Consider the following 15830-nt stretch of genomic DNA (forward strand, 5'->3'; position numbering starts at 1 on the left):
GCTATGTTTAAAGACCCACTTCAGAAATCCTGAGAAAGTCATAAAATGAATTACATCTTTAAGAAAAATAAATAAATAAATACATTTAAAAAAAATATTTTTCTTCAAATGTGAGAAAGAAGGAACACAATTTAAAAGGCAAGGAAATGGCTTGATTCCTAAAAGAAGGTGAATAACTAAAATGCCTTTTAACATAATGCTACTTTTTTATCTCAGAATCACTGTATGCTGCCCAAGCACAGACGCCAGATTTAATGTTCAAAAGGTTTTTAACACATTCTAGAGGAACGATATCCTTCTGCCTAAAGCACCAGAAATGCAGGTCTGAGAATTGCATTCAAACTACATATTTAGCCCAAATTTCATCTATATCTTTAAGACACACATTTACCTTTCTGAAAGTCCACTTCGCATTTCCTCCTGACAAAGGCAGAGGATAATGAGATGATCAAATCATGAGAACCACCCAGCAGAACAGAATTACAGCATCCCTCCTACAGACTTAGAAAAACAAAAGGACCGGACTGATCCTTTGTTTTAATGACTTTATTAATCAATAAAAATGGATTATTTAATATTGCCATATAGTGTGTATTCTTATATGGACACCACTTTCTTCTAAATATAAACAAGTTTTGCTTGGTTTTCTACAAAGGCAAGAATACTGCACACTCTTAGAAGGTGTCTAATCCTCCCATCTGCTGTTTCCGTAGGAAAATATTTACTTTTTAACATCTGTACTGCATTTACACAGTTCAAACACACACATAGCCCCTGGACTGTACATAGTATTTAGCAAATTTTTAACTAAGTTTTCTTTGTAATTGTATAGTTTTCCCTTGACAAGGAGAGGATCAGACTTTTTCAGGAGGATTACCTCTGCTCAACTCATTTCAAGCAGCTCTTGAATAAAATAGTTCATTAGTTCATGAAAAGGAAAAACTCCAGGGAACTGCTGGGGAAGGAAGAGAAAAGAACAGAGTGTCAGAGTAATTAGGTTTTCAGATTGTCCCTTATCCTCCAGAATGCAGGTACACACACACACGTCCCTCTTCACCTTAGGGGAGCTCATTGCATGTTTTCCCTGGGAATCAGTGTTCCAGAGATTGAAGTTCTAACCAAGCCATCATTTCCCAGAAAGATATTAAAAGATACCTCTTCCTTATAGCACATTTTGATTGCTAGTCCATAGCGCGAGAGCAGCCCCATCTCCTTTGCAAGTATTTAAATACCTTAGTTTCAGAGTTATTCAAAATTCAGTTTCCTGACCTGGCTGACGCTAACAAACCAAAGGATCTCCATTCACCAGGAATCACCTGTGCCTGCCAGGCACACAGGCAGCCTGGGAACAGCAGAGCCACTGACTGTAGCTACCAGGGATCAGGGAAAAGATTGGCCAGGAATGAGAATGGCAAGTGGGGAAAACTGGGGGGTCTGCAATAGTTCACTGGCAATTGCTGACAAGACAACAACCTCTTTTGATCTCTGCCTGGTACAGCAGAGTAACAGAGCATCCCAGGGCCATACCAATCCACAGGATGCCAGATCATCACCAGGACTGACCACACTGTACAGTTTTTGTGGCTTTACACCACATGGCTCAATGGAAAGCATAGCTCACAGCAGCACAGCCTTCGCACTATTCTCCTGTGGTTCCTTCTGTCTGTTCTGCATTTACATTAAAAGCATTCAGGTAGTCTGTAGGTCTCCATCCAGACCAACTAAACTGTGAACCAAGATGCCAATGAAAACAGTTCTGGTGATACTTTCCTGTGCTTTGTCACCCTCTCATTTCAAATCAGCTTGAGACCACCAAGAAAAAGCTGATGATCATCAGAAACATCACTGGATCACTACCGTCCTGGCATGGATCTGTGACCTTGAATTATGCATTTACAGAAGATAGTATGACTGGAAAAATCAGGAGATGTCAGAACAATGTGTTGAAGCCTTTATGAACTCTCCAATTCTTCTTGTTAAAGGATGCATAGTTTGAAAAATGGATTTTCCCACAGATCTGTTGTGATTTTCCAAAAATAATGTTTTGCAATACTCTTAAATTGTTACATTCCAATTGCTATTACTATGGATTACAAATTAAACTCTGGACTTCCATCTGCTGACAGAGGGCTTAGTTTCAACCCACAGTTTTGGAAAGGAGTCTCAGTTTTGAGCACTATGAAAGACTCCTTCATTTAGATATCATAATTTAAAATAAACTGGTAGGTTATGAACTGAGCTATAACATGATATAAAACAACTCTTACATGAATAATGATTTGCATATCAGATTATTAAATTAAAATCTATCAAAGATCATTTATTGAAATAAACACTCTATCTGCCCTGTTTCTGGAAACATTTTGCCTCGGGGAAAAATTTAAACCTGGGCAGATAATCAGGATAAGGTATTTGAACACTTAAATCCTGCCGGAGTCTTCAAAGTAGGTGTTAAGTGGTGCATTAAATTTGTGCTTTTTCTTCTGAGCAGGGTAAATTTGCTCTTCTGTAAATAGTGGGAAAAGCCTTTTACAATAATTTGAATCCATGAATAAATGTAACATATTAAAATTTCTAAAGTACAACCACTAAATGTTTTTGTACATAAGCCAAATGAGTTGAATATCCAGGACTAAAATTATTCGAGTGACCACAGAAAGATAATATATAATTAAAATGACATCTGCACCACTAAACAACAGGATGAGAGAAAGTGACATCACAGATCTCATGTAAGCTGCAAGCGTATTATTAGATCTAAACCTGGCTGTAAAATTACTATCTACCCATGGGATTATCTTTAGGCATTCAGAAGCATTGTTTCATTTACTGATAGAACAGGGATGATAACAGGCTGACTTTGCTTGCCACGTTGTTTTTTGGCCTTTCTTTATTCTTTGTTCACATTAGCTGCAGATGAGAGGAAGACAAGCTTCAGCTGAATCACTGTCATGGAGCTTTTCATTGTTTGTTCCAAAGGCTTTTTTCACCCTTCCCACCACCTCCCACCTCAAGAAAAGAACCCAAAAGTATTTTTAATGATGTTAAAATCAATGAGGAGTAAAAGATGCACACAATGTAACATCTAGGAATGTGGCAACCTAAAGAATACCCATTGGCCTGATGCACCTCGGGGAGATAATAAGACTTGGCTTACAGCTCTCAATATTAGCACAAATCAGTAGCCACCAGTTATATCTTGGCTCATTAAAATTCAATGCCAAAATTCCGAGTGGTTTCAGTGGGTACATTTCATCATTTGAGACCTAGGACACAGGACATAATTCTCCTTCACATGCAGGGCTATCTAGGATACCTAATCTCTACAGATTTAATTTCTGGATTAATTTTAAAAAAACCTGCATTTTGATCTGTTTCACATACCATTTTTATGCCCCTGGTAAATTATTAAGTTGCCCACACTTGTAACAAGACTCATGCACCACCAACCTAAAACAGTCAAAATTCTAAGAGCATGTAACAAGACAGACAGTGAAAAGGGAAAAAGAGAAAGCTCCAAACTTTCCAGCCACTTCTGAAAGCCACAGTAATAACCCTGAACTGCAAAGGGGATTTAATGTGCCCTTAGAAATCTGGTCCTAAGTGTCTAACTCCCAGCACTTGAAATGGTTCCCACATGCCAGTTTTGCAAACTAGGCAAAAGTCCAGGAGCAGATGGGTCCATGGACTTATGCATACACTGCTAAGGCAAACATGGACCTTGTACTTTCCTCCATGCTGCCCTGACACTGGGCAGCTACTGCCATGTGTTATCTCTTACGGTATCTCCCTATATTCCTTCCAATATAACCTTATACCTCTGCGCCATCAAGCAGTAAAACCTGCAAACAGGCTGCATATGCACAGATTTCTGCCTCCTGCTCGTCACAGAGTATGCTGAGTTGAAGGGACCCACAAGGATCATTGAGTCCAACCCTTAGCCCGACACAGGACCACCCCCAAGAGTCGCACCATGTGCCTGAGAGTATCATCCAAACACTTCTTAAACTCTGTCAGGCTCAGTGCTGTGACCACTGCCCTGGGGAGCCTGTTCCTGTGCCCAACCACCTTCTGGGGGAAGAATCTTTTTCTAATATCCAACCTAAACTTCCCCTAACACAGCTTCAGGCCATTCCCTCAAGTCCTGTCACTGGTCACGACAGAAAAGAGATCAGTGCCTGCCCCTCCTCTTCCCCTCATGAGGAAGCTGTAAACTGCAATGAGGTCTCCCCCAGTCTCCTCCAGGTTGAAAGGACAAGTGCCCTCAGCCACTCCTCACATGGCTTCCCCTCAAGGCCCTTCACCATCTTTACTGCCCTCCTTTGGACTCTCTCTAATAGCTGATTATCTTTCTAATATTTCAGTGCTCAAAACCACACACAATATTCAAGGTAAGGCTGCACCAGAGCAGAGCAGAACAATCACCTTCCTAGACCAGCTGGTGATGCTTTGCCTGATGCCCCCCCCCAGGACACAGTTGGCCCTCCTGGCTGCCAGGGCACTGCTGACTCATATTCAATTTGCCATCGACCAGGACTCCCAGGTCCCTTTGCTGTTGGAGGAACAACCAACAGCACGGGGTGACAAAGTGCAACAAACACAGAAGTGAGACTTCACTGCAGAAAAAGTCAAAGAGCAGAACATACAACACAGCAAAGAGCAGCAATACTTCTGAATATCAATTTTATTTTTAAATGTTTTCTGGAGGTAGACTAAAGGTAAACTAAAATTCATTTTATCCTGAAAGGTGGCAGCTGGGGTGAAGTGGTGGGGCCAAAAAACTGTAAAAAGTTGGGAGGACCCAATCTCACCTGTGCTGTTAGCCCATCAGCATTGCCCTTCATCTCAGAAACATCTCTTATATTTCAATATTAACAGCTTCTTTAATGTCTGTGTTGCAGTGCAGTTCATCTCAATTGTTAAAATTTGTCTCAGCTACCTTAAAAATGGAATTCTCACTGATATTCTTTGTTTCTCACTACACATCCATAATTAATTGGTTAACTTATTTTTAGGGATATTGTGTGCAGTCTGCAGTAAAAAATGGTCCAAAAAACAAGCAGACCTGATGAACTTTTGTATCCTAGAACTGAAGCACAGGCCTATTTCCAAATGCTTCATATACCAAAAATAGAGAGATGTTCACAAAAATGCATGTGCCTTCAGATACTTCATAAACAACAGTGATTAAAAAACAAACAAAAAACCCCTCAGACTGCCTTGTGGCCAAACAAAGGAGGAACAAATTATTTGCTACTAATGCATACCCATTTATTTGCATATTTCAGGTGGTATTTACTACCTTTCTAGTTAGCCATCTCTATATCAATCGACTGCTCTAACCAGACATTCAGGTTCTTTCCATGTTGGAAAGCTGTAGGAACCATCGCAGGGCTATATAAAATGTGCCTCAGCTCCTAGGTAATGATTGGGTTGAAACACTCAGTGGGGCCTTCTTTTTCTCTGGTCCTTAAGGAAAAGTAGCATAGACACAACACCTGAGTTTAAGACGAGAAGAAATTCTACAGAGTGAATCTTTCCTTCTGGGTCTAGAAACTGGGTTGAAAAGTCATCCTAGATGTAACATTTTCTGCATCCTTACTCGAACAGAAATACTAAGAAAAGCAATCTTGTAGTGTGTTAACAATTCTGCATAAACACCAACCCTGCCTGATGGTACATAAAGCTAAAAGTTAATAAAATCTTCACTAAAATACTCTGACTGTTCAAACAGACTGAGTTTGCTTTTTAAACTGAGGCTTATGTCACTTACAGTTTTTCTCAAAACATTTGCTTACCCATATATTTATCACAGAAATAGCCTTACCTCAGCTGCATCTTGCTGGTGCCTGTAGACAATTGCATTTTTTATGGTTTGGATAAAAAATCCATTCAGTTCCTTTTGTTTCTTGTTTGGAAAAATGCGTAGCAGTGGGATCATTATGAATGGGAAAGAAACTGTAAGATATTTTAAAGCAAAAAACATTGAATCAGACTGTGAAGGCATATAATCCCCCCCCTGCTTCTTTCATTAATATTATAAAACTCATCAAGTGGGATGTGTTCCTTTTATGAAACCTGTTTTTTCCTCTTTCCCTCTCCCTCTTTTTCTTCCACCCTCACAGGCTGGTAAAGGATTTCCTTTTAGAAATGCCATGCTGTCCAGGACTCTCCTGCCAGACAGATGCCTTCCAAGCTTGCTTTCACAATGCTTCAGGATTGTGGTTCAGCTTTTTGATGCCACAGAGCGACCACAACAAAGGGGAGGCATTATTTCCTCTGCCTACCCAATTACACAGAGAAGGTGGGGGATCTTGAACTAGCCTAGCAGCTTATTGCACCAATCTATGAAATTGTGTAGTGTTCATTCTCATTTACAGTTTTCCAGTACTAGGGAGCATACAAGAAGGATGGGGACAAACTCTTTCTTTATCAGGGCCTCTTGCAATAGAACAAGGGCTACTGGTTTTAAACTAAAAGAAAGCCAATTTAGATTAGATATAAGGAAGATGTTTTTCACAATGAAGGTTGTAAAACACTGAAACAGGTTGCCCAGAGAGGTGGTGGATGCTCCATCCCTGAAAACACGCAAGGTCAGCATGGACAGGGCTCTGAGCAACCTATCTAGTTGAAGACATCTCTGCTCTTTGTAGGGGGTGTGACTAAATGACTTGCAAAGGTCCTTTCTAATCCAAACTGTTCTATGATTCTATTTTATTTTGCTTCTCTAAACAGGCCACACATTCTGGAAGAATGGTCTCCAGTCCATGGTCTTCATAGTCAGGAACTAGAAATCTGAGTGAAGTCTTGCATCCTAATAAACCCCTCATTAACTTACAAACAACATAAAACTAACAAATCAGTCATTGGACAAACCGTGTCCTGCCAACAGGGCAACACAGTGTGGAAATTCAGACCACATAATGAATCAGCACAAGAGATGAACCAAGGAATCCAACCTCAAACCCTACAAAGACTTGCTTTAATGAAGGGCACGCTCTTAGACATATGGGGCACATTTCTGTCCCTTAAGAAATTGGTCACAAATCACACTTCGCAATCAGGTTAAACATTAACCCCGGGACAATTTGGATACACAACTCCAGAAGGAAACAGTTCATGTGCTGTGAGTCCAGGTGCAATCTGTAATGCCAGCAGGATCAGATGGGCACGGGAAACTTTGCCATTGTGCCACCTGACATGACTGTGTGCAGGTCTAGATATCAAGAAGATAAAACTTCAATGGGATTGATTATGGAGTGGCTTCCTCATCTACAATTCTTACTGCCCTTGACTTAACAAGACCATCATCACCATGAAGCCTTAGCTTCTGCCTCCTAGAACTAAATGGCTTTATACCCCACTCATGAATTGCTATCTATTCATCTGACAATAAGTACATTCTCTTCATGATGCCTGTTATCTTTATCCTTTATAGCCACTAACCAGGCTGCTGCTGCTATTCAAAAAATAATTGGGAGGACTTATACTATCTGTTTATGCTCCTCCGTCTCTTTTCTGTGGTGGGTTGTTAATGTTGTTAGTAGAGGGGATTTCAATCTCTACCACGTGCAAACAACTTTACATTTAAGTGCTGTTACTCTGTTTTAATGAGAAGTGTACAAATACCATAAAAACTGCAGGACCCAGAAACTTTTCTCTCAGATGAACCTGGAGCATTGTGTTCCCAGACTCTCAGTTTCTGGAGTAAGTTTCATTAATGGTGACAGAAGCTGCAGAGCATATGGTGGAAATCTCGAGGGTATATTTGGCCTGTAGGTTGCATTCTGAACACCTCTGAAATAAAGTCAGCTATAAATCTTCCTGCTATGGCTTCAGTATGTTCAGAATTACTTTCAGGAAGTTACCATAAGGAAGTAGACAAATGTAGACTATACTCACGGATTAGAATGAGGAGAGGCTTAAACAAAGACATTTCAAAGAATGTTCTACAATTCTTAACAAAGGGGTCATCAGGATTCTTCTCGGAATCCACCTCAGTACCAAAAGCTACGCTACCAACGACATCCAATGTAAAGCAGTTGTAACACCTGCATTGAATTGAAGAATTATACATTGTTATCTACAAATCACATATCCATTAGTATCTTGCTTCTACAAACATAACATAGCATTAATTTTTGCCACTGAGTTTCTTTTTGCTCTTAGATTTGAGTTTTGCCAACAAGAGATGTTTCTATCATTCTGACAAGTGCTGATGCTTAATAACGGTCACCTTCTCTCCACATATAAAGTGAACATATTTTCATTTAGCTAAATAATTCCATCAAATATTTATTAGAAATAAACAAATTAATTTTTTATTACCTAGAAATCAAAGGCAACACGTCATCAGAGACTCATAGGCATTTTCCTAGTATGCATCCTAATAAAAGAGATCACTCCTTTCTCATTTTAAACTGCAAAAACCACATCTATTACCAGTCCCGCCTAAACTCTCAGAGATAAGAGTTGCTTAAATAAAATAACATTGCTTAAGGATTTCCTCCCTCTTCTCTATACCTCCTTTGTAATGTAAATCCATGGGCAAAACCAAGAGGAACTGACACCATGTGAAATCTGTATATCTGCAGAGGAGCAGCCAGTGCTTCGAGAATTACAAATCATCTGTGGACCATGATCTAGAAACTTCAGAACTTACTGAATCTCCCCCTGCATATCTAACCATCTATCCAGTTGCCTCACCATCTTTATTTTTCTACTGGGCTTTAGCAGCTATTTAGTTTTGAGATAAGTGGACTGAGAATGTAAAATATCCTTGAAATTTCATTCTTCTGATCTGTGGTCAAGTCTGCAATGAATGTTCTTCTATCTTCTAGCTCTTACAAATGGCTGATTTCAATCTCTGGGGTTTTAACCTGAATGAGCATGTATAAAGAGAAGGTCAAGAGTCAGGCCCATTATATCCTGTGTACATTGTGAAGCAGTGTTTCTAAACTATGATCTTTGGGCGCTGTCATTCTGATGACACCAGATCAGATTTGAAAGATTACAACAGTAATGCAAGGTGAGGTAACTTCTTTGGGTCTCCAACTCTTACAAATACACACATGAAAAAAAGAAAGAAGGAATTTTTAGAAGCTGGAATGTTAAGAGCATCCATTGCTACAAAACAATAATTTCAGAGGCACTCAATCATTTATCTCTCCAAGGTACTGAAAAAGACCTTAAAAACTAAATTTTGACTTGTTGGCAAAACACAAAATGGCTAAAGACAACTAACGTACAAGATCACAGGAGGTTACAGATATGGTATTTACATCCAAAACCAGCTCCCAAGGCAATTCTGTGAAACTGCAATGGAATGAGAATCACATTTATAACTGTCAAACCTGCTGAAATGGTAGTATGGTAAAACAACTGAAAGATCATGTTCTGAGATGGTCAACATCACTCATTTATACTTTCAAAAGTTCTTTTCCAAAATGTCTCTTGAGAGGTGAAACCCTATAATAGATCAATAGCTAAGAGACCAGGCAAGACAAAAGAAAAATAGAAAAAAGGGAAAAGTCTGGAAGGACTCAAAAGGCCAATTTTCATCAGAGCACTCAGCTAGTGTAATGTATCTTGAGGTTTTATAGCATCTCTTCAGGTGTTTAATAAAGAGATCTCCGTGCACACACATACACTTGCATGTGCATGTGTACACATGTCCTTGAAAAGAGATGAATGAATTGTGGCTAAATATCCATTTCTTCAGATGAAACAATATTATTTGTGCTTCTTCAGTTTGGGGAAAATCATGAAGAACTTCAGAGGGCACTGACCAACCCAGCAAATGAAGTGTACATAAAAATAGGGCCTATTAGAAAGAACTCATTTGAACCACTCATATGCTGCACAGCGTCCTAGAGGAAATGCATCTACTCAGAGAAGACAGTGTTGTGAACAGTTCAGTGAAGACCTCTGATGAAAGAGCGACAAAAAAGATAATAGGATATTAAATGCATAACAAATGAAAGCACAATATGGGAAATATTAAAATGTCATTTTATAAACCAATGGTGCATTCTCATCTGGAGTACCGATCCCGTTGTTTCACAAAAGGCTAGTGTGCCATGAGGGGGGATGTGAAGGATCTGGTAAGAATGATTAAGTGCTCAAAAAAAACTCATATAAAAAAAAGCAAGAGGGTGATGGACTAGAGATATTTGATATCAAATCAATTTTTATACTTGTACATTATTGGCAGACTGTAGTGAACAGACTGGGCAGGGATTGACGCAGCCCTCCTTTCTGCTTCCAGCTGTTAAAACTTCATTAAACAACCTCTAGAAATACATTAGATGCTTTACCAAAATTACTTTTCAAGTATGCAATGGCTGCCCCCAGGAAGAAAAGGAATTTATCAGACACATCCTCTATTAAACTATGATCTCCATTCTTAAAAATAAGGGAGGAAGAAAAAACTTTTATACAGTAAGTGCATATTTAGAATAACTGCTGCTACTGACTTTTTTTTTTAATCTGCTACTAATTTCTGGCATGTAGAACATACCTCTGGATATCAAAAGCTTTGCCAGAATCTGCGTAGACTTTCAAGTTACACAGCAGGATGTCACAGGCCTGGTTTATTAGTGGTGTCATCTAGAAAGGAACACATTGAATTGTGAAAAGCATTGAAAATCTTAAGGAAAAAAGAAACCAACAAAAACAATTATTCACAATTACTTTTATCTAGTAAATGGGATGGAGCTCTCAGGTTCCTCTGCAAGTGTGGTTAGGCACTTATGCACAGGTAAGATGAAATGTTGGCACTGTCTGCTAAAAATAAACCTACAAATTACAGGAGTGATCTTCTACAGCTCTGGGCCTAAATACAAGAGGCTCTGTCACTTACCTGACCTATGCTTCTTGCTCACCTATGGCTACATACACAGAGAGCTATCAAGCAAAAATATCCCCCTCTCTTTCTAATCATTCCAGTTGATGATTTATCATGATCCGTATTTAGAGTACTTTACACTCAGGTTACATATGCTCCAGGTCAGAAAGAATAGTATTTTCCAAAGTCCCAAAGTCCTGTAAAGGTATTGGCATCAGAGGCCCAGCACTTCCATCCTGCTGTCTCTCGGTTTGAGGGATTTAACACGTACATTAGAAAACCACCCTGTGTACCACTACAGGCAGCTGAGGGCAAACTACTATTGCTACATGAGGAAAGGATTTTCTGGAATGCCATTAAATGGACATTCATATGATTTATTCAACTAATTGTTCTTTCCAGTCACTGACATATGATGGTTGGGTAGACTTACCCACAGTTCACAGTGCAAGAGTCTCCTCTCTAGGGCTTCAGTGAAACCATAACACAGGCAACCAAGAAGACCTCATTAAAGTCTCTCTTTCTTTCTCTTTAACTTTTTACATATGAAATGGATCAGACACTTACGGGGGCAGAGGAAGGGTATAGCAGCAATCCAGCTGTGAACCTAAAGGAATTATGTCCTATGGCTCTTTCCCACAGAGACTGCCAAGAGATCCTTACAGCCTACAACTTAATACCACAGTCTTGCCTCAATAATTATGCCAGGCACCCACAACATACACACAAAAACCTGCCTCTCCTTCCTGAACAACCTCCTTCAGCATACGGATGTCAACAAACATGAGAACAGACTCCTCCTACTCCTCTGACATTCTCGTTACCAAAAAAGACTTACTGCAGCCTCGCCGCACTCTCTGAGAGCTGTGCAGCCTGCCCAGCCAAGTCCATTTTGCTTGGCACTTCTACCTCTGTGAAACTGGCATAACACTTTGTGCACAGGCACACTGCCATCCTAACACATGGGCAAGACTACACACAGTCAAAAGGCCAACGCGGGAGCATCCAATATGTTTTCCAAAGGCAGAAGTCTGAGTCAAGAATGTGTCTAGCTGCTCTCGAGGTCCCGTGCCTATACAGGAGAAATTTCATTTCAAAGCCAGGGTGATTTGGGCTTTGCCACAGTCTCACAAGACAATTCTGATGGCAGATTAGTATTTGGTAACAGTAGCTATTATGTGTTTGGGAGGGGCACACCATGTTATGTGGCAGTTCTCTTCCCCTTTTGGCTTTCCAAAGAAGATCCCCTGCAGTGAGCTGCTTCTCAAATGGTTCAACAACATTAACACATTTCTGTTCAACAGACTGAACCAGGGTGAAATATTTTATAATCTGAGTCCAGCCCCTCCAATGAATTGAACCAGTCAAGGAGAACAAAATGAAAATCCGTATTTTAACAGGTATGATGTTTCCTAAACAGATGGTGATCATTTCAGATGTTCCTGTTATTGCCTTATTTTCTCTTTTTTTTCATCACATCACCAGATCTGCAACCACCCAGCTGGTTGCTATTGCTCTTCAACAGCTGGCAGAGATATCAAGGGCACGTCTGGCCAGGGCATCCCACAGCACCTCTGCACTTTCCTCATTCCACCAGCTTTCAAAATACTGTTGCAATTCATTTCCAGCCATAAGGTATTTTTATTAGTAAATCTAACCAGGAAAATAAGGGGGGGGGCACATGGATTTGATTTATTGTTAGCATGATAGGACAGTCATATCGATGAGACAATTATTTGTGTATGAAAGCTACAGGGGATATCTACTCAGGAATCATAGGTTGTGTTTGGGTTTTTATTCCTCTGGGGGGCATAAATTAGTCCAAGATTGCGAACTACAAAGACCACAGACTGAAACATTCTCAAGTCCCTTAACACCCCAAACTCTTTGTCCAATTGTCAAGAAAAATAAAGTAGTGTTGGGGGAGGTGAAATATACCAAATGCTGAAAACCAGCACAGAAACAGACACGTTGATCTACACTGCCTTGGTAACAGTGACTTTCCATACATTCTCATTTGCCAGTCAGAACATAAAACCTGCATAACCTGCCTGAGATTCAGTTCTTGGTAGGTAAACAAACCCCAGCTGCTCTGTGTTCAGATTGGCTGAGAGGAACAGGATGAAGAAAAATCTAAACAATATGGTCCCTGTAAATATTTGATCTGCCAGTTATCTAATAGCAAGAGTAGCCCAGAGTCCAAATTTCTTTCTTTTTGCCAAAGAAGAGCATTTGGGGTTAGGGTTTTCATGATGCCAGGGGCTTTGCTGTTTAAATCCTGCCAATATGCTATTTGGCACATAACAACAATTAGTTTCTGATTCTGCGTACACACAGCGCATGTGGATGTTTGCACTGTTCAAAGGCATTGGAGTCACGTTCCTCTAGTTAGATGTGGCCCTCGGTATTCACTAGTATTATTATTCCCCTTATTATTAGCACAGCAAACTAAAAAGTAGAAGGCTGGATCATGTTCACTGTAGACAGACACACTGGAGACTTTACTGTTTGCATACAGAAGCAGAAGTCGCATTGGACCTCTTGTCCCACAAATGTCATGAAATATAAAGGAAGGAGAAGGAAAAAGAATACATCCCTAAAACAAGAATTGCTACTGTTCCAGATTTCAAGTCCCTGAACAAAACCAGGAAAAGACTGGAGTGTCAGGAAGACGTTTTGTGAACGGATTTGTTTCCATCACCTGACAGTGGGCCTTGCTATTCCTGGGCACAACTTACCAAAATGAGCAACTCAACCAGACACTGATCCGTGGCTCAAGGATATGCACATTTCACATCTCAGTTTTTATGTTAGTTATTTGATTTGCCTTAGGTGAGCACGCTTGCTTTGCCCAGCAACAACAACAATTTCCAGAGACCCTTCCAAAATGCCTTTGACCAACGTGCACAAACAGAATAAGAGCAAATCAAGGAGATCTTAATGGTTGGACTGTCAGATCTTATGTCCTAGTGGGACATGAAAGATCTACATGCCTGAGAGTGACACTAGAGGATTTTCCTGCACTGTTCTGCCACGTTATCCCAAGTTCTGCTTTGTGTCTCCCTTCATTTGAAAGAAATGCCTCAACACAAACTCCACTTCACAGGTTATTTAGGACAATGCTACATTATGGTGTGATCTCTCCTCTTAATTTTTGTGTTCTGCTTTGTTTTAATGGTTTGTTAATGGAGGAGAGGATTCCCAGCATACTGATAGGAGATGACAAGACTACTGCAGCACCATCAGAATAAATAAAAATCAATAGGTTTTCTGCTGGTGTTGGCTGTAAAAGAGAGCAAAGCTATTTATCAAGTCTGACAAAGGGGTCCAGAACTGCAGGATCATCACAGGCACCACAGCAAAAAGAAGAGGAACAAAATAAGAAATACTAAATAGGGAATCAAGATCGGTACAGTAAGATCACTAACATGTCAGTTTGTTTCAATACATAATAGCTGAGGAGAGCATGACAGGAACACTGGGAAATTATTCTTTTACTTAGAGCCTCCAGGTATTCATCAATTCCTCATGAATTACATCTTGGATCAACTTTCAGTGATTGGTATTATTCCCATTTAAAAGATGAAAGTTGTTTCATGTGCAGAGAATTTACGTAGCTTGTGTCAGATCACCCACAGGCAGTCAATGTCAAAACTGGAAGTGAAATTTCTTGGGTCTCCTGCCTTTTGTCTCTCATTTCTCATTCTTAGTGCTCCCATAGCAATGGCACTATGAGGGGGTCTTTCTGGAAAGAACTTATTATCAGATCTGCTACCAGCTCCAGTGGCATGTCATATGGGATGCTACCAAATCTTACTGCAGGACCAAACTTAGAAGTCTATTGCTTTATGCTATGCTCACCACCACTATAGTATTTGTATTTAATGTTATCTGGAGCCAAAACTTCCTTCACTCAGAGTGGACTGCTTTACTAATCTTCACATGCTTATTGGAAAAAGAAAATTAAAAAGGGAGAACACCCAATATATAGAAATCCATAAAAGCAACAGTGAAACAGTGCATGGCTTTTAAAGAGAATTTGAGAAAAGAGAAGGAGAAAGCTAGAGAAGATGTCAGAAACTCTTGAAAAATGTTATGAAAATAACTCTCTGCATACACGCAGCGATCGCTATATGGGCTACTCAACAGCTCTATAACCTCTAGTTTCAGTTCATTTCCTGTAACTGAAAAATTAAAAATTTCTGGAATCAACTTTTTTATCATTTGGTGACTGGCTGTTGGAGATTTTTGCCAAACTAAGGGGAAATTCCTCAAGCTCAGCAAACTTCTCAGTGACATTACACTACTTCTGTGCAGCGACAAGAGCAAAGTATGCCTCTGGTCACAGCCACAGCAGCCAGGTGCCTCTGTGGAGCACTGCAGGTTAAATCTTAGCAACGTACATTAGCTCTGCCTTGGCTCTTGTCCTCCAGCAGCCGGGTTAAAGTAGATGACCAGCTTCTCATTCTTGCTAGCCCTGAAACTGTCCCTTCTTGTGTTTCTGAAATGGAGTTATCAGGAACCACCAGTCTCTGGCCCTTGGTGCATCTTTTATCTAAAGTGATTGCTATGGGGAGCACAAGGAGTTGTTAACATTTCTTGCTCTGTCACAGGCTAATAGCTCTCAGTTCTCTCAGAGCATCCAGACAGACAAGTCTATGTTTGGAGTGGCACTAGGGGCTGCAGCACTCAAGGAACCACTCAGGAGGTCTGCAGTCTCTCCAGCATCACTGGGGAGTTTGCAGAGAGGAACAAAGGCAAGGCAGACATCTAGAGTGAACAGAGAGGCAGACTTTGGTGTGGAATTTTATCAGAGCTTGGAACTCTGTGGCAAAAGAATCAATGTCTTGGGAGAAAAAATAAGGAAAGTGCCTAGTAGTATTTATAAATATGTATAAAATAACATTCTAGGTTATTATGTAATAAATTAATACCAAAGCTAGCTGTTTTGTAACTGCTTTGAAGTACAGAGAAAGGGTTTATT

At 40.0% G+C, this 15830-nt stretch overlaps 1 protein-coding gene across 9 annotated transcripts in view; it reads right to left on the reverse strand.

Annotated features, from left to right (window-relative positions):
- The window catches only part of TBXAS1 (thromboxane A synthase 1), a 248880-nt gene that overhangs the window by 84146 nt on the left and 148904 nt on the right, over positions 1-15830 (reverse strand). For all 9 annotated transcript variants that reach the window (XM_027680497.1, XM_027680495.1, XM_027680496.1 and 6 more), the window contains 3 exons: positions 10520-10608; positions 7903-8051; positions 5828-5958 (listed from right to left, as the gene is read on the reverse strand). In XM_027680497.1, coding sequence (XP_027536298.1) covers positions 5828-5958; positions 7903-8051; positions 10520-10608 — 369 coding nt within the window. The remainder of the gene's footprint in view (positions 1-5827; positions 5959-7902; positions 8052-10519; positions 10609-15830) is intronic.

This window comes from Neopelma chrysocephalum, unplaced genomic scaffold (genome assembly GCF_003984885.1).
Source record: "Neopelma chrysocephalum unplaced genomic scaffold, ASM398488v2 Primary Assembly neopelma1_59, whole genome shotgun sequence".
In the NCBI taxonomy this organism is placed as follows: domain Eukaryota; kingdom Metazoa; phylum Chordata; class Aves; order Passeriformes; family Pipridae; genus Neopelma; species Neopelma chrysocephalum.